The 24,995-nt window shown below is 47.3% G+C and overlaps 1 protein-coding gene and 1 long non-coding RNA gene across 6 annotated transcripts in view; one reads left to right on the top strand and one right to left on the bottom strand.

Annotated features, from left to right (window-relative positions):
* Nucleotides 1–24,995, bottom strand: part of LOC146868226 (uncharacterized) — a 463,829-nt gene that overhangs the window by 20,108 nt on the left and 418,726 nt on the right. For all 4 annotated transcript variants that reach the window (XM_085609528.1, XM_085609530.1, XM_085609529.1 and 1 more), the window contains 3 exons: nt 24,813–24,880; nt 22,771–22,938; nt 8,135–8,206 (listed from right to left, as the gene is read on the bottom strand). In XM_085609528.1, the coding sequence (XP_085465654.1) occupies nt 8,135–8,206; nt 22,771–22,938; nt 24,813–24,880 (308 nt within the window). The remainder of the gene's footprint in view (nt 1–8,134; nt 8,207–22,770; nt 22,939–24,812; nt 24,881–24,995) is intronic.
* The window catches only part of LOC146868227 (uncharacterized), a 342,604-nt gene that overhangs the window by 101,550 nt on the left and 216,059 nt on the right, over nt 1–24,995 (top strand). The window lies entirely within an intron of this gene.

Below are 24,995 nucleotides of genomic sequence, written 5' to 3'. Positions count from 1 at the left end.
ACATTCTGTGTAACTGTACTAAATTGATGCAGTGAACTCTCAGTATTAGAAGTTGCACCACAATTCATACTAACAAGTCTGCTTTCACTCTCGTTTGCCTTTGAAATGTACTTTTTTGTTTTTGTTTAGAAGAACTTTATTAGGTTGCGCTCATCTCAACAGTGCTGCCAGTATGCAATGTGTAGTCCCAACCCTTTACAACAGGGCTAATGCAGTCATATGACAACCATACTGGGAGACAGTTTGAGTGCTTGGTCTGAAGAAGCACAAACTAAGAATTTAAAACGTAACAGCATAATTGAGGGTTCTCTTTAATAATAATAAAAAAATCAATTTCTATCCAAATGAACCTTTGTTGCAACATTAATCAATGCTGTAATCTATACTTTGCAATGCGCAAGTAGTTCTTTGATGACAGTTAATTATTCACTGTTCTATATCAGGATTTTGATTTATAAACTGGAAGTAACAAACGGATCTCTCTGACAAAAGCAGTAACCGACTGACTGAATTTATATTATATGCACTTTGTGATCTGCATGGTACACGTTCTTTTCAGCAGGAACATTAACCCTCTGAGCTAGAAGTCTATTCCTCCACTAGACAAAACTCCGATCTGTCTCTAGGAAGAACATTAATCACCAGAGATATCTTGAAATTTTTATTGTTGCCATTAAATTGCTGGAGTAAAGGAAGGCGGCAGCAGGTGCTTTTAAAACCAAAATAAACTTGCAAACTCAGCACCCCTGAAGTCAGCACTGGGTGCGGTGGCACCGGTGGTACCGCCCTAGAGCTGGCCCTGCACTGGCCAGCCACTAGGTAGGGTGGGTTACTTCAATTGGCCACTGGCTGCAACGGCTACCAACTTCATATTCCGACTGGACACTGAAGATCATCCCTGGTGATGCCATCCTGGGGCAGGTCATCGTGCAGGGCAGGGTTCTCCCCAACTTCTCTGTGAGTGACCGAGGGGGATCCTGCTGAAGACGGGGGTCCGGAGATGTGGGTGGGTGGGAGCGCTTGAAAGAGAGGGTTCCAATGGGCGGCAGGTCTGTGAGTAAAGGAGCCCATGCAGCTGAGGAATGAGTTCCAGGGGCTTAGCTCTTAATGGTGGATATGGTGCAGTGGCACCGGTGCCCTCAGTCCTCGGGAGCCCATTGAGACATAGTGGTTACTCTATTGCTATCTCCAGACACCAAGCTGGAGCCCACCCCCCTAGCTTCCCCTAGGGCACAGAGCACCCCTGCGATGCACCAAGCGAGACAACCCTGCAGGACTGTGAGGGGATGCTGGTAAGAATCTTTGTCAGTACCTTTACCCATTGGTCTGTTAAACTCAGTTCACATTTTGCCTCCATCTACCACAGCATACAAGGGTCCAACCAGTTCACCTATTGGCTCCCTTAATTTTGAGTGACTGCACAAAGCCTCTGCACACTGTTCACATCCACCTCAAATAGTTCCTTTCTCTTTCCTTGCAAGGATGGTTCAAACTGTGCATTTGTAGTATTTCTTTTAAATACCAGAGTGTTTGGGTGACATTGTAACATTGCAGCTGCCTGTGACCTGGCCGCTTGGTTAGGTGGGGGCTTATTCTTATCTCCTTTACAAATACTAATAAAATACATGGAACAGGAACTACTTATGTTTATAAGACATCACTGGTAAAGAAGAGTCAATGGGGATTTTAAAAATGTATATTGCTCGCAAAGGGCGCGGACGTTTATCTGATGACATTCTTTTTTACTCATTTATGAGCCATATGCTTGCAATAAGAAAATGTAACCATCGCCCCAGACTGCGTAGTCCAGACCTATTGGCTATGCCAATGCTTGTTTTAAGTTGGGGAGGAGGGTAGTGAAGACTAGGACGGTAAGTGCTGGAGGAATGGGCGCATAGAAGCCCTTGGCTGAGACGAGAGTCAGCACTCTGAATTCTCTGGAGCCTGGAAGGATTGCGGGGTGCGAAGGGTCACTGAATATGGTGCTTCCATAACCCAGAGAGGAGGGGGGGGGGGGGGGCTGAGGAGAAGCCTCGTGCACTCAGGAGGAGGAAGAGGGGAGCATGAGGTGGTACCCAGAGGCCGAAGCTGCCTGTGGACATGACGACCACAGGATCAAGACGCGTCAAGGAGGACGGCCAAGGCCATGACCCTGTGCCCCGGACTAGGTGGATCCCAGAGCGCGGGGCCAGCAACCCAGGAGCCAGCCACATGCCCGTGCGCACCGGGTCCTGCGGTCTCCGGGAAGTGGGAGCCCTGGGCATGGTGACCTGTGTTACCATGGCGGTGGGAGCCCTGGCACATAGTATGCAGTCTCGGGAGGCGAGTCCCCCGGGAGTGTGAGCTTCTCTGGTGGTGGTGGGGGAGCCCTGCCCATAGGGTCTTTTGATCTGAAAGGGGTGGGAGGGCACGTAGGTCCTGTTGTTGAAGGGGGGGGGGGAGGAGTCTTGATACAGGGCTATGACTTGGTGTAAAAGAACACAGCCGTTAATATTCTCGCGAGCACCCCCACCCCGAAGGACACAGCTCGTGGCTGTGAGCCCATTCTTTCAGTGGCCTCAGAGCTGAGATAATGTAGTTGCCTGCGTCCCTGGTTTCGGGCTGTGACTGAGCACGGGAAGCCAGCAGGGAAGTTTACCGAGTATGTGAATGTTGCTAATAGGGCTGCAGACTGGTGGGTTCCAGCAAAAAGGGGGGGGGGGGGGGCTGAGGAGAAGCCGCGTGCACTCAGGAAGAGGAAGAGGGGAGCCTGAAGTGGTACCCATAGGCCAAAGCTGCCTGTGGCCATGACGATCACAGGATCAAGAGAAGTTAAGGAGGACAGCCAAGGCCATGACCCTGTGCCCGGGTCTGGGTGGATCCCAGTGCGCGAGGCCACCAACCCAAGAGCCAGCCACATGCCCGTGCACACGGAGTCCTGCGGTCTCCGGGAAGTGGGAGCCCTGGGCACGGTGACTTGTGTTACCACGGCGGTGGGAGCCCTGGCACATAGTATGAAGCGCCGTAGAGAAGTGATCCCGACACATCCTTCTACAGAACCAAGATCGGCACAAGCTCCAAAGTCCTCATAGGCACAATAGCAAACGCACAGCCATGTTAGTGCCCAAGGGTTCACGACAGAACCAGAGAAAAGCAACTCCAAATAAAGATGGCGTCGGCGGGCAGTCTACTATTAGAAAGCATCGGTCACTCGAAGAGTCTGTCCGTTGTCAGGCAACCAGGATACAAAAGCTGCGCTCATTAAAAGAAACAAAGATGGCGTTGGGCTGTCCAGATGGTCCGTCCGAAAAGTGGACAAGGAGGTAACCCAAAAGCCCGCTTTCCAATCACGTGCCATCGTTTAAAATAAACGATGACACAAGCCAATGTAAAAGAGGGGTGGGGCTCCAAGTACACTTCTGGAATCTTATCGATTACAAAAGGCCCTCGCATGGCGAGAGCAACGCATGCGCGCTCCTAACGCCAGGCGACCTAAAAAGAACAAGCATTGGCATAGCCAATAGGTCTCGCTTTTGGACCTTATAAGTATTTAGTTATGCAACTGTTGCATGACTAAACACTTATAAGGTCCCAAAGGCGAGACCTATTGGCTATGCCAATGCTTGTTACAACTTCTGGTCTGTGCACATTGCTTAGGGCTACAGGAGTTTAAAAACTGAAAACTGGAACATCCCATAAACACAGCCGCAGCACTGCAGTTTTGAATAGAACTAAGGTGCACAGAATAATGTAAAAAGTGGTGCGCATGAACATAGAAAAAAGACAACGCTGCACAAAGGGGTTTTAAGCGCAATACAATCTGGGGTAACTACATTTCTTTCTACTTGGCCCATAGTGCAGAAGAAAACAAATTCATGCATCCACTTAATTAACGTGATTGTTATAAGGGGAGGGGATGTGGTCCGTCGGCTAGGCTGCCCACTTTGGTGCTGGAAACCAGGGTTCTAGCCTCGAGGTCGCGTTCACATCCTGTGATTCTCGGCAAATCACGTAATCTCCCCGTGCCTGGATGTGTAATGTAAATACGGTGCTAGTGTAAAGCGCTCCAATACCTTCGGGTCGAGTTCGCGCTGTATAAATATGCAACAACAAAAAAAAAGCCAGCAACATCACCTGCACGTCCATTCTTTGCAGAGATGTCACGCGCATGTAATGTGGTGTTATGTTGCGCTACGTGTTTTAACGCATAATCCACTCATGATTCGGGCCGCAGGCAGCGTCACGGACGCGAGTCCGAACCTATCCGGGTTGCTTTGCCGTCTGATGAAATTAGGCAGCTCCTTACGCGGGGTGACCGCGGTCAGTCAGTAGCATTTGTCAGCAGTGTCTGACTGATGCAAGCCTGCTGGAACTTTGCATAGAGGAAAGAGGTGGGGGGAGTGGGTGGGGTTGGTGAGGATCAGGGGCGGGAGAAAGTGCTCAGAGACTCCCACAAGAGCGGACTTGTTTGTCTCCCCTTTTCTGCTACGTGCCGAAGCTACAGTTGCTCCGCATTCCCATAGACACCCCCCGCCACCCATGAAAAGTTAGGGGGAGGTGCACTAAACCTAAACAATCTCTCGGCTTGCTGTGGCGGGGGGAGCGCATTCCAGGCGGGGGAGCAGACCCATTGAAGTATGATGCTGAGGCTGTGGCTACACGTGCACGCGCCAATGGGCTGAAGCGCTTCCCCAAACGGATTGCATGGTGGCACGATGCACGTGATTGTGCGTGTGCTCGCCATGCAATCCACTTTTGGGAGCACTTTGAAATGCCCCTCTTACTAGAGTCTCGCATAGCGATTGCGTAAACGCAATATCTAGGCGAGACCTAAAAAGGATGGCTGTGTCCAGCGCTTAAAGGAGGATGAAAACCCCGGGGTGTTGTGTGGTGGAGGGAGGGAGGAGGGACAGTTGAATAGGGCCTGGTCGATGTAATCAAGGGTGTGGTTTAAAAGCATGTAAACTAAAAATCTGTGCTTAGCATAATGTGCCACCAGAGTGATATTTTGCTGCTTTGGCCACTGCATCCAGATATATAATATAAGTTACATTATACCTACAACATGCCATGACTAATGGCTTTATCAATGGTTGTTAGTTGCGTAAGATAAATAAGGAACAACTGTGGCATTGTTGTATAGAATATTGAAAATCCTTCTGTTCTGAAATGATGAGACTGAAAGACCTATAACGGGCCTCAGAGGATGTAGCCTAACGGCTAGAGCGGTCGACCTCGAAACTGGGGAACTGGGTTCGAGTCTCGGCAATGACGCTTAACATCCTGTGATTCTGGGCAAATCACTTAATCTCCCATGTCTAACAAAAATGAATGTGTCCTTGTGTAACGAAACTGGCTATGTAAGGCGCTCTGATAGCCGATGGCTCGAGTCCAGTTCACACTATATAAAACTAAAAAAAAAACAGAAATCCATTACAGGCAGTGAAGGGTGGCACTGCTGCAGAGTTAAGAGCTTTTTTTCTACCCTGAAGGAGAAGGCAAATTGGAGGGCAGTCTCAGCACCGGTTTTTTAGACCTGCCGGTGCTGAGCACAGACAGGACCCGGCCCACTTAAAGCCCTGACCGTGTCCTCGGATACATTTAACTTTAGCCCTCTGAAACATTATTTTTAATAAGACAAAAAAATCTCAAAAGGTTAGTCTCCGGAAGCGCAGCCAGATGCTATTTTTCTCTGTAGCTTACTTGGCCCCTCTTTCTGGTAGGACGCAGCGCCCCCCAAGATTGCTCTTCCCACATGATCTCTAACTTCATATGCGCGAGCGCCTTGACATGCTTCACAAACTGTTTGCCGCTTTAAACACATCTCATCAACTGGTCCCCGCCCCTCACTCGGCATTGCCTTAGGATGGTTGGTCTATCTCGCCGGTCTCGGTCTCTCCCTCCCTCCCTCCTTCCTTCCTTCTCTTTGGCTCAGTCATCTCCCACCACACTCCTTCTTGGTATCCCCTAAAGATCTGTCCTGAGCCGCCCTCTGCACCACTTCCTTTGGCGCACATCGTCCTTTCCTTTTAATCACTCACCTGCAAACTCCAAACGTAAATCTCCGTTTGATGCGCCCCCCAACTCCACGAGCCTGCACTTTCATGCTCAGTACATCTAATGAGATTCTATAGTCCAACCAACCAAATCCCTCGTTACCAGACGCATATTGTGCAGGGTGTTTCATTGTTGGCTATTTAGGATGGAATAAAGAGAACCGAGTCTTTTTTATGCACACTGGATGGCCCCTAAGTAAGCTAATGCCAGGGAGATGTGGCCTGACGGCCAGAGCTACCAACTTTGGAACTGGGGAATCAGGTTCGAGTCTTGGCCACGGCTCAACATCCTGTGTTTCTGGGCAAATCACTTAATCTCCCTGTACCAAAAAAACAAAAAAGATTGAATGGGTCCTTGTGTAATGTAACTGGTGCACACGTAAAGCGCCCCAATACCTTCTTTTCCAGTTTGTGCTATATAAAACTGCAAAATATAAATAAATACTGTCAATCTGTATTGCTTATTCTTACTAGTTGCTCTCTTATACCACCCACCTCATATTTACCCGTTACCCACCCCTTCATACACCTATTCCAATATAAGTAAATCTTTGATGTTACGCCAAACAAACCCTCAATATGAATTGCCCCTGAATCTCCCATATCGAGGAGATGCCTGGTATTCGATTTTATCAGATGCAACAATTGGCGCATCTGGAATGAGGGTATTTATTTATTTGAGGGTTTTATACAGTGCGCACTATTACCCCACAAGGGGTGTCAGAGCGCTTTACAAGTACACCAGAGATTATACCACATTTCTTTTCTTAGACACATAGAGGCAAATGTATGAGTGGCAAACAATACACATTCGGTTGCTTGGGGGGCTCGGGTCACAGTTGTGTATTATTTCAAGAGCATGTTCATTGTTCCAATAGCAACATTGTTTTCCTTATTCCGGGAGGGCCATGGGCCACAAAGCTTTGAGGACCACTAAAGTCTACTAGTTACAGTACAGATAGGCAGGCGTGTTGAAGTATGATCTGCTCCAGTTTGCAACCGATCGCGTTTCGAAGTGATTCATCCTGGTTGTTTATTGTGGGATACTGAGGTTCGTAGGTCTCAGACCGTGATTGAGCCATTCTAGTGTTTGGAGGCCATCTTGTTCTGGTGGAACCTGAGGTCAGTGGGTCTTCGGTTTCTGTTTGTGCCAATTTTGTGCTAGGGGTCATCTGATCACTGGTGGTTCCTTGTGCACGGGGGATCCAGGATAGGATCTTAAATATAAACAATCCATCTTTAGAAGAAAAGTAGCGTGTAAAAGTCCATCAATGCTTTTTCTCTCCAAACTTCAAAGAATAGTATGTGCAGCACATTTCATGTTAGTGTCTGGTCTCCTTCTCTCTTGGAACTTGTGCTGTACGTCCTTAGAACGAGTCCCCCAAGACCTCCTGACTGCTGCTCATCTGTTATCCATCTAATTAATAAGCATCGACTAGATGGATAATGGATGAACAGCAGTCAGGAGGTATTGAGAGACTCGTTTTAAGGACGTACATAATGAGCTCAAAGAGAGAAGGAGACCAGACACTAACATGAAATGTGCGGCATATTGGCAAAGATAGTTAAAGAATGATCAGAATTTTCGGATTTAATGTGGATCCTGAGCCCCGATGATGTCCGTAGGGACGAATCGCGTTGGCTGGGCTGTGTGGATTGCTTCTGATGGAAAGCACTGATTGAATAAAATTTGGATTCGTATTAAGAAACACAAGACTCCCAAGTGATTATCTGTCAAATGTGGACTGGAAAGAGTTATGGAATTAATACACGGGAGTCCATTACAGAAACGCTCATAGTTGCCAGTCACAAATGAAACTTCTGAGAGAAATAAACGACCACTTCCTCCCTAACTACTAGATGTCAGGGTGGGGACATCATGCAAAACTATAATAGACTGACAGTGCAAAATTAGGCATTGCCCTCAAATATCACAACGAGTAACATTTGTCCCTCCGTAGACTTGACACAGCCCCATCACCTGTGAGATGCTTCAGTGACTTCTGTGTTGAGCCTGTCTTAGCTGGTAGCTCAGGATACTGGCTTGTAACTGCCGCTATACCACAACCCCGAAATCTACACACAATCTTATAGCCTACCATGTCCTGCTCCTGGTCCTCCTGGTACTCGTCATTGGCATCTTCTCCCGCTTTACTCCGCCCTCTGGTTTCCTGAAAACATATCAAAAGGCAAAAAGGGCTATTAACACCATTTGGAGAAAAAAAAGACAGAAATATAAACCTGCTTTAAAGTGCTTAGTTAGCAAAGTTGACTATACAACAACAGCCTAAGCTGCACAGTTAACAGTCTTGGCTCCATCCTCCAATATTTTCATATCTGCAGCGACAGCTCAGTTGGCTGTGTCCAAGGCTGGAGTGGAAACCTCCCATGGTAGCTTCCTCATTTTCAGCGGGACTCGCTTGATTGGCGCAGAAGAGCTTGACCAGTTGGCTGTATCCTACGCTGCACAAAAAAACTGGTTACTTTTCTGCAACAACAGTTTTGCAGTTTGAAAGTCTTGTAGATTCATAAATACATATAATGTGCATTATTCTGCCATAAAGTGGCTGGATCCCATTAGGGATTAGAAGATTACTTCTATGAAAAAATATAAAGCCTACTTTTGGTTGTCGATCATAGGTGGAGCTTGTATTACTCACTATAATGCTGACTGCACCTCACTCGGCTGCATCATAGGCTGCAGTGATAGCTCTGCCGGTGGTACTGTAAGCTACAGCCCCTGCTCTGTTGGCTGTATCCTAAGCTGCAGGGGCGGTGCTGGTGGTTGTTTTTTAAGCCGCAGAGCAATATGTGCTCAATATACACAAGACTGAAAGAGAATGTTAGCTAGTTGTATCCTACACTGAAAGGGTAGCTCAGCTGATTGAATCCTAGCTTGAAGCTGTATCTATATTGGCTGTGCCCTACACTGAAAGGGTAGCTAGGTCGACTGTACTCTAGGATGGACGAGTACCTCGGTTGGCTGTCCCCTACACTGAAAGGGTAGCTCAGTATAATGTATCCTAGGATGAAAGAGTAGCTCTGTTGGCTGGATCATATGCTAAAGGGGTATCTCTGTTGGCTGTACCGTACACTGAAAGGGTAGTAGCAAGACTGTATTCTTGGGCGAAAGAGTAGCTCAGTTGGCAGTATCATATGCTACAAGAGGAGCTCTCTTGGCTGTACCGTACACTGAAAGGGTAGTAGCAAGACTGTATTCTTGGATGAAAGAGTAGCTCAGTTGGCAGTATCATATGCTACAAGGGGAGCTCTCTTGGCTGTACCGTACACTGAAAGGGTAGCTAGTAGACTGTATCCTAGGATGAAAGAGTAGCTCTGTTGGCTGGATCATATGCTAAAGGGGTATCTCTGTTGGCTGTACCGTACACTGAAAGGGTAGTAGCAAGACTGTATTCTTGGGCGAAAGAGTAGCTCAGTTGGCAGTATCATATGCTACAAGGGGAGCTCTCTTGGCTGTACCGTACACTGAAAGGGTAGTAGCAAGACTGTATTCTTGGATGAAAGAGTAGCTCAGTTGGCAGTATCATATGCTACATGGGAGCTCTCTTGGCTGTACCGTACACTGAAAGGGTAGCTAGTAGACTGTATCCTAGGATGAAAGAGTAGCTCTGTTGGCTGGATCATATGCTAAAGGGGTAGCTCTGTTGGCTGTACCGTACACTGAAAGGGTAGTAGCAAGACTGTATTCTTAGGCGAAAGAGTAGCTCAGTTGGCAGTATGATATGCTACAAGGGGAGCTCTCTTGGCTGTACCGTACACTGAAAGGGTAGTAGCAAGACTGTATTCTTGGATGAAAGAGTAGCTCAGTTGGCAGTATCATATGCTACAAGGGGAGCTCTCTTGGCTGTACCGTACACTGAAAGGGTAGCTAGTAGACTGTATCCTAGGATGAAAGAGTAGCTCTGTTGGCTGGATCATATGCTAAAGGGGTAGCTCTGTTGGCTGTACCGTACACTGAAAGGGTAGTAGCAAGACTGTATTCTTGGGCGAAAGAGTAGCTCAGTTGGCAGTATCATATGCTACAAGGGGAGCTCTCTTGGCTGTACCGTACACTGAAAGGGTAGTAGCAAGACTGTATTCTTGGATGAAAGAGTAGCTCAGTTGGCAGTATCATATGCTACAAGGGGAGCTCTCTTGGCTGTACCGTACACTGAAAGGGTAGCTAGTAGACTGTATCCTAGGATGAAAGAGTAGCTCTGTTGGCTGGATCATATGCTAAAGGGGTAGCTCTGTTGGCTGTACCGTACACTGAAAGGGTAGTAGCAAGACTGTATTCTTGGGCGAAAGAGTAGCTCAGTTGGCAGTATCATATGCTACAAGGGGAGCTCTCTTTGCTGTACCGTACACTGAAAGGGTAGTAGCAAGACTGTATTCTTGGGTGAAAGAGTAGCTCAGTTGGCAGTATCATATGCTACAAGGGGAGCTCTCTTGGCTGTACCGTACACTGAAAGGGTAGCTAGTAGACTGTATCCTAGGATGAAAGGGTAGCTCTGTTGGCTGGATCATATGTTACAAGGGAAGCTCTCTTGGCTGCATCCTACACTGAAAGGGTAGCTAGGTAGATTGTATTATAGGATTAAAGAGTAGTTCAGTTGGCTTTATCTGATGCTAAAGGGGTAGCACAGCCGATGTATGCTAGGCTGGTGATGTAATTCAATTGGCTGCACCCTACACTGAAAACTCATTAGACTGTATCCCTAGGTGAAAAGTAGATCAGTTGGCCGTATCTTACAATAAAAGGGTAGCTCAGTTTGTTGCGCCTCATGCTGAAAGGGACGCTCAGTTGTCTGTTCCCCAGGATTTGGAGGCTGTACAGTTGTCTGTACACTAAGCAGCAGATAAAGGAGTGCAGGCTGCACTTTAAACTCCAGATGGAGTTGTATAATCATTGCCAACCTCTAGGAGCCAGTCAAAGATTTGCAGTTTTACCTTCTGGCTCTGAATAAAATACGAATAGGCACACAGTTGTGTACAAACAGTATTTGCATCCTGCCAGCGACGACATGAAATACAAAGACCGCATTATATCCTCAAGATATTAATCTATGCACTTCGCTGCTTCGGCCCGCAGTATTCTTGGCTTTTTTATTGCACAATTTCACGAGACAGATGAAAGATGCATCATAAGACGTGTTAACCCATCGGCAGCATTGCTGGAGGCCATGGATCAATATATGTAATGTACTTTTGTTCTCTTTAGCCACATACATATGGATAAACGCGCAGGCTCCTCTAGCGGAAAGAGCTGCAGGGCAGACAGCCTCAGCTGACCTAAAAAGGAGATATAATGCATCTGTATAATGATGCTGAGAAAGAGAAGGGAGGGTACAGAGGAAGAAAGAGGCTAAAGGAAGTAGAGCAGAAAGAGGAAGGGGGACAGAGTGAGATTATGAAAGTTAAAGACACATACAGAGAAACATATGGAGAAATTATTATTGGAAGGAGAGATTAATAAAAGTGATTGTTGGGAAGAGATCCAGATTGCTTTAAAATTAAATATTTAAGGGGGAAAAGCAAGAACTGAATTCCTCATAGAATCCCCGCCAGCAAAACCAGAACATGAATTTATCTGTTCTGTACCATGAAAAGTCGTTTTATACTCATAGTTTGTGACTGTCTCATGTATGTCCATCAATTATATTTGTCACAAATTACTTTAATGTCTCTCATTTGTGCCTATTCCTTTTAGTGCCCTTTAACTGTTGAAAATTTGTTTCTGAGCCTCATACATATTTAGGTATCTATGCATGTATGCATGAATGTATGAATGTATTTACAGGAATTTGCAGAGCGTGGGCCTGGCAAGGGAGCGCAGAACACAGGCACAAGTCCAGAGGCACAAACCAGGACAGCTTCCAGGGGAGCCTGACGTTCACGGGTGAGATCTTCTAGAGTGGGGGAGGTGTCATGGTCTCTGGAGAGATGGACATTCAGCCGCTTTCTGAGTTGCACAGTGGGGCAATTCTGATGTTGGTGTGGATGATGTTCCAGATACTGGGAGCAAAGATGGAGAAGGCAGTGGAGGGCCAAGGGTACCACAAGCTCTTATGGGACAAGGAAAATGAAACCCACATCAACTGTAATTATGCGCAGGGGACTTCTCACACTTCTGGTCCTGGTGCCACTGTACCTGCTGGACTAATGACAATGTTACGTCGCCTGAATTCTGGCTTTCTCTTTTTCTAAAATTCTTTTCAGCCTGGCAATGTCTTGTCTTCACATGTGGCGCCGTCCACTCGGTATTGGTGATTTCTCAGCCAGGTACTCCGGGGGGCCTGTTCTTGTCTTGTAGGTGATGCAGCTGGTCTTGAAGGTGATGTGGGTTGGGAAGTAGAGTCGGTGCAGGTTCATCAGGATGGGAAAGTATGGCTGAACTACTTTCGACTTTTAAGCTGACGTCTTATGCCTTTAGGGGCTAGCGGGGCATTGTGTTATCAGGGAGGCCACCGATCAGTGTCTTGCTCTGTCTAAGTGCGAAAGGAATGAGGAGTGGAGAGGTTTTACATTCTGTAGAAGGGAGAGTTGGCCAGGTGCGATCTTCAAGAAAAAAAGATAAAAAACCCACTTACCTGCACGCCGGCGCTTCCTCTCCGTTTTCTTCAGTTGATTCCAGGAGCAGGAAGGAAGCAGGAACTAGGAAGCTCCCAGAATCCCCTAGCCAATCAATATGCTGCAATACAGCAGCGTTGTGAGTGATCTGATCACTGAGGTTCGGCGCTCAGGCAGGGATTGGGAGGCTGGGCATGTTCTCCACCCAGGCTGTGTATTACAGCCGGTGGAGAACGTGCAAACTAGGCATGACTGTTTGGCCGGCCATACCATCATGTGCAGTTAAGAGTGTAAGCACTCCTCCCCCTGTTTCTGGGATGTCTAGTCCCACCTACTCTAACCAGCCAAGCCAGGAACAGGAAAAAGAAACTGATAATAACATTCAGCTATTATTATTTTATTTTTCCTTTATCAATTGCTCACAGAGCAGTCGGGCGACGCTCCTCTGCCTTAGCGGAGGAGCCGACCCTGTTGGCTGGGCAGAGTTTTAAGTTGCATCTAAATCTGAATGAATTTGACGGAAATTTTGTGTGGTTGAACGTCATGAGAGGTGCATACTTTTAGGGTTATTGCCTGTTGTCAGCTTATTGAGGCATCTTTATGTAGTGCTTGAAGAACAGGGTTGCAAGAGTCCAAGTGCAGGTTAAACATGATGTCGACAGGCTTCAGCCTTGGGGCTGCTCATGAATTAATAACAAAACACATATTTAAAACAAATAGTGTTTTGATTTGAAGAATAAGTGAAGAAAGAAACGGTGGAGTGAAAACAAGAGGGCCCTGAGAGGAAAAAAAGGAATTTGGTGACCTTTACATAAAATCCCAAAGGATTTAGGCTTTGGCACCCTTCAGGCTAGCGCTGTAGTGCGGTCACTTGTTGGGGTACTTACATTCCTCATGACTCGCTGTAGATCACAGATTGTCACAGTTGGAAAGTTATGAACATAACTAACCACTACTCTGTTTTTTACCCATTTTCTTTCCAGGCTGTAGCGAAGCCTCTTCCAGGAAGCATGCACTTTTTAGGTCTTGCGCCTAGCGTTGCAGTGCGCAGCCCTGCTCACGCAGCAAGAGACCTCTTGTAAGGGGTTTCAAAAAGGACCTAGAAATCGCACACGCCTGTGCTTTTTTTTTGGCCCACGCTATTGGGCTTTGCGTGCGTCTTTTTATAAAAGTCAGCACGCAATTAGCCAAAGGTGGGCGCATTGCTCCGCCTATGGCCTATTGGTGTCTATTACGCGCACCACTGCCATGTGGTTTCAATTACATGGGCGCAATAATTGAAACCACATGGCTCGCTGTGGCGCGCGCAGGGGCACCACTCGCAGGCTCAGCGCTTGCTCCCCCTCTCGTTTTTTTAAGGTATGGGTTACCGACGCCTGTAACAGCGCACATTGTGTTCAGTTAATAAGTTTAGCCCGGAGATTATCACCTTGCTCCAAATAGCTAGCATTTAGCAGTCAAACACCAACACAACAGCGCCTCTTGGGACCTCGCAGATCTTGCCGCACCTTTGTTTTAATACCAGAAAGCACACAATAGGACACACCTAAATCAATGATGCAACAGCAGACCGTAGAAACGCAGGAAAACAAGTCACCACATTTACACTGACCGAAGATCACAATTTTCAAGTCAAAACACACATTCAGCTGATCTGGGCTTATTTTGTTCAGCGTATTTCATATATAGCTACAAACGGCACCAAATTCCTCTAACCTGCGAGAATTACAAGACTGCGGTGATTTACAGCATGCAGGTTTTCAAAGAACACACTGCAACACGTTCCATCCGTAAATGGGTCAGCAATGGGGGTGGGGGTAGCCTCGGAATCTCGCATGCTGTAATGCTCACATTCCGGGCTTCAATCGGGTAGTCAGCCTGTAAAATTAGCGTGGAACGAGCGAATCTGCTCCCCCCCCCCCATTGCTCAAAGCATGAAATCAATGAATGACTTCTGGTCGCTGTCTGTTCATTCTGAAGATCCCAAGAGCAAACGCAATGCCGACCTGTTATTAAAAACGGAATAAAAAACGAAATGTAAGAGTAAAAGCACCTATCACTGCCTCGCAATCTGAACGTTCTCATACAGCCAATACAGGAGCTTCTACTCCCACACAGCTGTGCTGAGCATGCCTGCAGGTTCTTCGCCAGCTTAGCACGGAGCATCTTGGGATTGGTAGTTTGCCCGCGTGAGCTGCGTACATGTAACCTGCTCTAGGAGACTACAGTTCCCAAGCTGGCAAGTCATTTTCGAAACGATGCTTGTATTAGTCACCGGTAAACAAAATACAAGGAAGAGCATCCCCGATCCAAGGACAGTGGTGGTGGTAGAAGAAATTTCCTACCCTTTTCTGTACACACGCTAATTTATTTAAATCTAAATACAAAACCTGAATGTACCCGTCGTTAAAGCACGGCTGCAGTTTGCATCTAATTTCTCCATTAAATGCCCTCTCAAGGCTAATACAATTACTCCCGATATTGCTGGTTTTTCAACATGCCTATGTGTGAGATTTCATGTTTTCAGTGTGCCTGACTGAGTGTGACATTTTAAGTAGAGAACAAGCATTTGCAATGCAATAGGTCTCGCATTTATGCGAGTTTGAGCTATTGACATTGCAAATACAAATAATGCCTTTTATTTTTGTTTTTGTTTTTAAAATATAAATAAAAGGCATTGTCATTTACGATGCCAATAGCTTAAACTCGCGTAAATGCGAGACCTATTGCATTGCAAATGCTTGTTTTATCATGGTTGCTTTGTTTTTCATGGTTTAGAATATGTGCATCACTGCCATCCTTGACTGCAAGCCGCCCTATTCTTGATAGGTGCTCAGTCAGTTCTTTTTAGGTCTGGTCTACCAGGCAGCTTCTAGCTGAATATAGGCGACAGCCTCTTGTGGCCAATACTAAAACCGTAAAGTGTGCCTAGAGGCCAACCACTGCTTACCGGAGGTTGGGTTTACTGTCACTCATTTGCTTGCTTCTTATTCAATGGCTTGCCATCCTTCTTCTTGTGTTTGTCACCCCTCCTTCACAGTCCAGTTCTTTACCATCCTTTTTATTCGCTTGCTTGTATCCTGCCAATTCTCACTTTAACAATAAGATCTTTTTCCATTTCGTTAAGCACTCCATGACCGTGCATGTAATTTCCAGTTCTCACATTAGTGTGCTCCCCCTGCACCAAATACCTGTCTAACGCTCCATGTTGTTCTTTCCATTGTGTGCCTCACCCCTCTGCCAAATTAACCACCCATGCACAGTGCTGCTCTCTCTCTCGTCTCTCATTGGCTGCAGTATTCCCCATTTATCCATTCTCACCCCACCGGCTTTATTTTTATTCAATCACTCAGCCCACTCCCTATTGCTTCCCCTAAACACATCCTCCTGTGGTCTTGCCACAATATGACTGTTTTGGGGTGAATATAAATTCTTATTTGTCTAGTGACTGCTGGATTATTGTGCAAGTGCACTGAGGAATCATAAGAATGGTTCTCAGTCACTTTGCGGTGTCAAGAATGTTTTTGGGGGAGATGCAGGATTGTGAACTTGGGGAGGAAGAGCTTGGGGAGGTGATCAGCAACTCAAGAGATGGAAGACTCCTACTCCGAACAGGTTCCCTCCAAAATACTTGAAAAGTGTGTGTATGGAAGCTAGCTGGACAGCTTTGAGCCTAGTTGTATGAGACCAGGGGCAAAGGGTGTCTCACAGGGGATCTCAGATTGGCGACCCTGGTTCTCATACATAATCAGGGCATGCCCGGAGCACTGCCCCTTATACTGACTCATTCAGTTGCCTAACACTGAGGCCAAGGTCCTGGATAAAAGTCCTCACAAACCACCACCTACAAGCCCTAGTTAAACTAATAGCCCCTGATTAATCCGACTTCATGCCACTAAAGTCTACATGCCATAACCTCAGATGACTACATGGCTGCTTAACTAGATACCATATAATACAAGAGCTTTCAATCATATTGCCCCAAGTTAACGAAAATGCATGCAACACTGTGGAGTGGCACTATCTGTTTGCAATCGTACAGAAAAAGGGGGTTGGCCCTGGGGTTCTTGCTCTTGGTGCTCCTACTGTGTACTGGTCCCATGGCCAGAGCCTGGGTTAATGGCGCACTGTCAGGAGAGTTTAAGTTGGGGAGAGTAACTAAGCAGGGTTGCCTGCTATCTCCCTTATTGTTTGCTCTGGTGTTGGAGCCATTGGCAAGTTGGGTGAGGATGGACGCACAGAATAAGGGTCTGCGTTGGGATCTCCCTATATGAAGACGATATGCTGCTCTACCCGACTGACCCACAGAAATCAATATCACAAGTTCTGAATGTCCTGGATATATTCAGAAAATTCTTCGGAGTCCAGATTAACTGGCATAAATCGGAGGTACTCTGTCACCCCCAAGGCAACTGCTAATGGGTTGGGAAATGGGATTCTACTACCTGAACATTTATGTGACACTCAAGCTGGTTGAATTTCACAGGCGGAACCTGGGGCGGATCCTGGAGGAATATAGGAGAGACTTGGATCACTAGTGGAGCATCCACCTTTCGCTGTTGGGCAGAGTTACAAAAAGGCGATGATCCTAAAGTTAATTTACGAGTAACAAACACGATGTATGAGGTCTCTGACTAGTTCAATTGGTTAGTATGAGCCGCGAGTGCTGCTTTGAGACGGTGGCGTCCCCACGATAGTGTTGGCGACCGTGTCCAGGGGAAAATAAGAGGAGGCTTTATAGTTTCCTGACCTACAGGTTTATTTCTGGTCAGTCCACGTGAAAGTGGTGAATGAGTGGGCATTTGCCTCCCAGCAAGAGTGGGTGGAAATGCCAGATAGGAAAATGCACCCAGGGCTACGTTCACTAACTGTATAGTATGAGCTGGACGACTAGGCCCTTATTCCGACAAACTTAGTCATAGACACATGAAGGAAAGCAACACGTGGCATGGGATCGGAGGGGAAGGTGATGCTGAAGACTCTGTGAAGCACTCTGATACAGCCCCTGGAGGGACAGAGACAATGCGACATACTGAGGATCTAAAAAGTGGAAGATGTGTGGGGCTCACATGGGATTTTCCCTATTGGGGAACTCCAGAGACAGTACGAACTTGCAGCTAGCCAATACTTCTTCTACTCACAATCACGTCACACCCTCGCAAGATACAGGGTTAACAAGCATTAAAAATGCAATAGGTCTCGCCTTTGATTAAGTTAAAGCCATTTGCTTTGCTAATGGTATTGTATAGCAGCGCAAATGGCTTTAACTTAATGAAAGGCGATACCTATTGCATTTTTAATGCTTTATTTTTTAGGGGGGGGGGGCATAGACAGAGGGTGGAGGTTGTGAAAAGGTACCAGAATTGCAACACTTGCAGCGGACGGAGACTAGGGGAGAATCAACAAATGCCAGATTCTGAAGGGAGACCGAGGTGGTGCTGAGTGATGCTGAGGTGGTGGTGTGCTGATGCGGAGATGATGCGGAGTGATACTGCGGTGATACTGAGATGGTGCTGATTTATGCTGTGGTGCTGAGTCAAGCCGAGGTGGTCCTCTGTGGTAGTGAGCTGGTGCTCTGTAGTTCTGAGCTGGTGCTGCTGAGGTGGGACTGTGTTGGTGATGGTGCACTAATGCAGATGTAGTACTGTGCTGATGCTGAGACAGTGCTGTGCTGATGGTGAGGTGGTACTGCACTAGTTCTGCGCTAGTGCGGACCATTTATCGTGGATTCAGTCTTGACCCTTTCTGACTACTCAAAGATGTTTGAATCCAGCAAATACTCCACTAAACTTTCCCTCAGGCTCGAACTTTGCAACCTGTAGGGTACCCAAGTAGTTTTGCAGCATGAGCTGAAACCCACTGTGCTGTTTTGCTAATAAGTGAACATGTGACCTGCATGTTACACACAGTGCTCTGCAGCAGGCACATTAACTCCCTAAGATGTTTTGTGATGATTTGGCCCTTTGACTAGCACATTACACGCTGATCTCTGCATTAGGTGCCCTAAACATGTAAGCTAGCCTGTCAGCGCTACACCCTGGGAGTTCCTGGACATACACAGATCTCTGCAGCAGGTGGCTGAATCCAGTGTACCGCCTTAAAAATGCTACTAAACGTCTAGGCTGCGGTATGCAACTCTTGTGGAAAATGAGTTTCACTTTCACATGGGCGGGGCTCAAACTACCGATTTTGTTTGAAGCAGAGGTCAGCCGTGCCTGGAATAAAACAGATGGTATGGACTGGGATAGAGAAGGGAGGAGAGATTCAATGAGACAATCATTAGCCTGGGCTAATAAAACTGCTTTCACAGGGTTATAGCGAACCTGCAGTTGACACGGTTTTCATTCTAAAAACATAGAACACTGTCCGAGCTCCATCACTTGACGACAAGGACCTCGGTACCGGAAATGGGTGTATTTGCAACTTCTCGTGATGCAGAGTCTGCCGCCGGAAGTGCACTCACTGAGAAACTAAGCCGAAAAAACATAGTCAAAGCACTGTGGTCCGGCGAGAGCCCTTGGCTAGTGAGCCCAGCTGTGCCGGACCCTTGGCTAGTGAGCCCAGCTGTGCCGGACCCCTTGGCTAGCCCCCCGCAGTACATGCCTCCTATGGCCGCTGCCTGGGGCGTACAAAGCCTGGTGATAAACGCGCCGTTTTGCAGGTTCCCTCATCGGCGCCATTCATGGCGGTCCTGCAGCCACCACCCTTGGCTAGTGAGCCCCCAGCTGTGCAGGGAGCCCGTGGTTGGCCCGCCGAGGTACCTACTGCCTCTGGCCGCTGCCTGGAGCGCACAAAACCGGGGGATAAACGCGCCGCTTCGCAGGTTCCCTCATCGGCCCCATTCATGGCGGTAACGGGAGCTGATGAGCCGTGGCTAATCAGGCGCCTTGTTTCAGCTGCTAATCACGCTGTAATTCCTCTGCAGCGCGTTTTGATGTGAACCAACAACAACAGAAAAACATACAAAATAAAGATAATTTTGTCAACAAGATGCAACGCCTGAATGGGCAGGGTAATAATTTTGAATGATACGGCATCGCTTGTTCCAAAGCAACTGTAAGCAAATATGCCAAAGTAATATGCTGATCAAATTCATTCTCTCGTCAATAGTCGGCGAAGGTGAAAGCTGACAGCGCCATTGCGTTGCGAGAGCCCCGCAGGCGCAGCTCTCAGGCAGCAGCGCGGGGACCAATCAGCGGCCCCTCCGCAGTTTACTAGGGAGAGACATCTATTCACTGACAAGGGAGGTCGGCCTGGCTGGCGCGCAGTGCACGCGTGCACGCGCATGGCGGCGTGCTTTCACTTTAAACTGCGTTTAAAGTGAAAGCACGCCGTGAAAACACGTGTGTTTATCAAGATGGCGGCGGGCTGTCCACTGTCCTTACATGCATGCGCATGCTGTTATGTTTGGACATATGGCGAGAGCAGCCATCTTTGTACATCCCATAGCGTGTAAGGCGTTTGGCAGAATCGATTGCAAGAGGTCTCTCTGATGAGAGCAGCGCATGCGCTGCTTTCGCCAGGCGAGACCTAAAGATCAGGGGGTAGTGGAAAAGACTCCCTTGGACTATAGGTTGCATGCAGTCCTGTTGAGATCCCATTACCGTGTCCCAGATATACAGAACACTCTTTGCAAACACCAAACCCCTGCTAGTGACACTGAAGTATAGGTGGGGGGGGAGGGATTTGGAGATCATAGAGGTGGGAGGTTGGGACAAAGCGTGCCTCTATCCATGTGAGGTAGCCATTAGGGCCGGGTTCCTCCGTGTGCAATTTAAGATACTGTACTGAGCGTATTATACCAGGATTAGGCTTCTTGACAGGGGAATAACAGATGCCCGACAGGTACATTGATACACCATGGGCCGAATTAAATTAAGTGCTCTGGGGGCGCAACGGGTGTTTGCGCCCACTTTGCATGCCCCTACGGCACTTTGGTATTACAGAAGGGGGCACAGACGCTTGTGCGTCTCCTACAGTAATACCGATAGCACTGGCGCAAATAAAGCGCCAGCAGTAGCTTCAGGGGGCATTCCCTCATTTGCATAAGGGCGTGTCATATGCAAATGTGGGGATTCCTTTGCCTCTGCACCTGCACCATATCAAAGGTGCAGAGGCAGAGACACTCTCAGGGGGCGCACTCACAGTGCAACACCTTCTAGGTGGCACACTGAGTGCGCCCCCTGAGAGCAGACCTATGGAGATCACCTTGCTGGCGGGTGCAGTCACCACCTGCAAAGGGATCTCTAATCTCCTGTAAAAGTGCAGGCGGGTGCCACCTGCACTGTGAAAAGAAGGAGCGGCTGAAAGCAGCTGCTCCGTGTTTTCACATGAATGCGCTGCCCTGGGGGCAGCGCAAGTTCGCGGCTGCCCCGGGGGCAGCGCATTCACCATAATAGCGCGCACTTTCACTGTTTGCACCGGACGCACCTATTAAAAGGTGCACCCGGTGCAAACAATGTAAATGCATAATACAGCCAATATAAGGTTGCCCGTGCATGCAACCGGGGAGCGTGATTTCATAAGTGGCGGGAGAGGACAACGATCTTACCCCGGCACTGGTAGTTCTGGGGATATGGGGTGAGCAGACCTTCTCCAGATACACATTACCATTCTGCAACGAGGCCCTGATTGTCGCTATGAGACATTATTAGGTTTTGAGGTAGTCCAGTGGTACCGAGCTGGGACGAATGGGTCAAGAATATGGACTGCTGTATGAGGGCAGAGGAAGCAGTGTATCCAGCCCATGAATGCACATGTAAACCTGATAAAGTCTGGGGATAATGGAGGGAGTACCGTGGAAAGGACTGGAGCCACAGGCGTTTATGGCCAGACTCCAATTTCATGAACTGAGTGGCAAGCAAACAACCAGACATCCAGTAGGAGGCGGAGCTCGGTTTCCAGGATCACACTCATTGGCCCTGTGCTGAGCCTTATATGGCCCAAATTGATTTATAATCTTAAAATGCTATTAGCTGAGGTTGCTGGAACTGTCTTTTTGGTAGGTAAGGTTTTGCTATGTTTAAGCAAAAATTTTAATACAAAAATTTTGGAAAGATAAAGTAAAATAATGTTTTCTGATTCCGTGGGCTCTGAAGCAGCTCATAATGAAAACAATCTAAGCAAAGGAATTTAACGGTCTGATCGTGTGAATTTCTGTACCCTATGCCCAGATGAAAATTATTCAATGCAAGACCCTAAAAGCCTTCTTATCATGAAAAACAGGCCCACATCCACCTAGGTGGCATGCTTTATTACTGGGTGGGGTTTGTCATACCAAATGAGTCTTGTATTGCACATTCAACTGAACGTGGAGCACGACCCGAAGAGGACACATTCCACCAAGGGTTCACGAAGGTCCACACATCCTGATGATTTGTGGGTCACATTTGACGGTCTTGTATTTGTCATCAAATTTGCAGGCAGCTAACCTCCCTAGACTGTGGTGTGGCTATTTATGTCTTTTGAATATGGTGGACCTTTTTGGTCATTTGATTGTGGTAGGAACATTCATGTCACTAGACTGGCAGGCCTATTAATGGCCAATTATTGAGGCTGGCCTATTTACTGCAAATCGTTAGACTGGAGTGGGTCACTAGACCTTTGCAGGCCTACTCATGCCCGTTGGGTATAGCAGGTTTATTTACTGAATGTCCTCGACTGTAGTGAGCCTACTGAATTACTAGAATGTATCTGTGCTATTGATGTCTTTTGATTGTGGCAGGAGTGTGAACTTTAAGTCCTAATGTGTCAGCTATCTGTGTATCTCCACTGGTGTCATACTTACTCTGTGTGAGAAACCCCAACAGAAGTTGTCTCAAACTATAACATACTTTGCCCATCTACTAGGACTTTCCAGGCACTTGTCATTTTCAATTTTCCATATATTTGTGGCACCACACTCTAAATTCACCCTCTCTGGGATGGAATTAGGTGAATACCCCCACCAGGGTCCAGGTCGTTTTGGTATTTAATAAGAGTCAATGGGCATGTAATTTACATATAGCTGTTGTTAACTTAAAACCACTACAAATGTAAAACATAAGCTGCAGCTGTAGAGCTGAGAAACATTGGTGCAAAAACTCACTCACTAGACCCACCATGACCATGTGTACCCAATCTAAGCCTGCTGGCCTGCTGAAAACAACGACGTATATCCAGTTACCTTTTCTCTCTTCTGAGGTTCTTCTACGCCTCGCTGGCTGTTCTTGCCCAGCTCCTCTTTTGGTACCTTCATGTCGAAGGCGGGTCTCTCCAGCGCTGCCTCCTCAAACTCATCCTCCCCCTGGTTGTTGGGGTCCTGTGCCAGATCTGCTGCCACCTTCTCTGGCATCTGGGAATCAGAGAGTTGAGAAGGGGCTAATTATAATTGTGTGGATTTGCACACTTGGAAAGACCACGCCAGCCAACTCATTTCACATCCGGTTTGGATGACTAACAGCGGTGACGCCGTCGGGTCATTTCAAAGCAGGCCACACCATGGACACGTTAAAGGACGTGGAGGGGAACCTTACTTCTTCCTTTGAATGAGCAAGTCCAGAAAAGGCCTTTATACAAAAAGACACACATTACTTAGCCCAGAAAAAGGCATTTGGCAACTTCTTGCAATGATGGTGTTCAAGACAAAAATAGATTTCAAGACCTTCATGACTTAACCAAAGAGTTTACTTCAAACTATGACCTCGAGGAAAGAAGGGACGTATCAGCTCAAGCAGGGGTGCAGCATCAGGGGTGTGTGTGCGTGTATTTTATGCTAAATTGTTGGGTACAGGAGCTTTAAGGCGGGTACGTGAGATGTCAGTCAGATTTCACCAGGAATTATTAAATACACACAGACAAAAGTGTACACAAACTCTCTCCCTCTGTTTTGAGAGTCCTCGAAAATGTTGGTTATTTTAGGTCTGGCCTACGCAACTCGCATGCGCTGCATAGGAGACCTTTAGCCGTCGTGCAGCTCATTTTCAAAGCACATACTCGTGCTTGTGGCGGCATACGCCTTGCGGGAGTACGCAGCGGCGTGCCACGAGTATGTGCTTTGAAAAAGAGCAGACTACTCTCCCCAGCTCGTGTACACCACTCGCAGGTGCACCCCTCCGCCTCTCTCACCCGCTGCAGCCTGCACGCCTTTTTAAAAAAAAAAAAAAATTCAGCGCAAGGTGCGCGCTTGTTTCCCTTTACCAGAGTGTCCCCTCTTCTTTAGTTCCATCCTCCACTTACCCACGGCCTGCCATGTTATCTCAATTCCTCCCCATCTTCTCTCATATTGCTTTTCTTCCTTCTGCTCACTCGTTCTGTGCATTTATCCCCTCCCTTCTGTTCTTCCACGCTCTTGTTTCCCTCCCTTCCCTTCTGCCATGTTCTGCCTTTCTTCCCCTGACTTGCCTTTGCTGTCTGCTGCCTGTGCCTCTGCTGTTCTTCCACTGTCTCGTTCTTTGGTTTGCTTCCCTTGATAAGCTGTTGTTTGGTGTCTCTTGCTTTCCCTTCTTTCACTCGTCCCCCATGTAGTTTCCTTTTCTTCCTTTATACTTATCCTGTGCAAAGTCTTGCTTTTCTGGCCTATTCTTATGCTGTCGTACTTTCTCTGCTTTCCTTCCCTCTTTCCTATACTCCCTCCTGTCTCTGTTTCAATCGCACTGTTTTTCTTGCCTTCTCTCTCCCACGCTTTCAGTGTTCTTTTTTCCTGTGTCTTAGCCCGTGCTTGGTTCTTCTTTCTCTTTGCATTCCGTTTCTTTCCCTCCCAGGGCTAAGAGCAAAGGCCTGTAAGAGATTAGTGGGAGCGTGGGCAGACGTGAGTGGGGCACAAATTATAAGCGTAGCAGTGAGGAGAATAGGGAACAAGCATTTGCAATGCAATAGGTCTCGCATTTGCGAAATTTTAAGCTATTGGCATTGTAAATGACAATGCCTTTTATTTAGATGTTTTCAAAACCAACACATAGATAAAAGGTATGTGATTTACGATGCCAGTAGCTCAAAGTCTCGGAAATGCGAGACCTATTGCATTGCAAATGCTTGTTTCTCTTGGCACTTCTACCAATCCGCATTCCTCTCCCTTTCCACTGTCCCTTAAGCCCCTCTCATGCTACCTGCTTGTTGTTTAATGTGTTTTAACATATGCCAGACTGATCGTTGGAAAATCTGAAGCTCATCCCCCAAGCAAGCTGTAGTAGGTGCAACTAAAAATAAAGGAAGTATAGTGCCCCTTACCATTGGCTCCTGGGCAATGTGCTCATGTCTGTTTCCTGGATCCTCTTCTCTGTCAATCATCCCTGCATCTGGGGAGAAAAAGTGGCAATTATGCGGCAGATTGCATAAAAGAGAGAGAGGGAAGGCAGGGCTTCGTGGACTTTGAGACAAGTGTGTAAATTGTAACCGAGTGTGCATTCAGTG

Source organism: Triturus cristatus, chromosome 1_2 (assembly GCF_964204655.1).
Source record: "Triturus cristatus chromosome 1_2, aTriCri1.1, whole genome shotgun sequence".
NCBI lineage: Eukaryota > Metazoa > Chordata > Amphibia > Caudata > Salamandridae > Triturus > Triturus cristatus.
The sequence above is the reverse complement of the archived record's forward strand: the minus strand, read 5'-3'. Positions and strand labels throughout refer to the sequence as shown.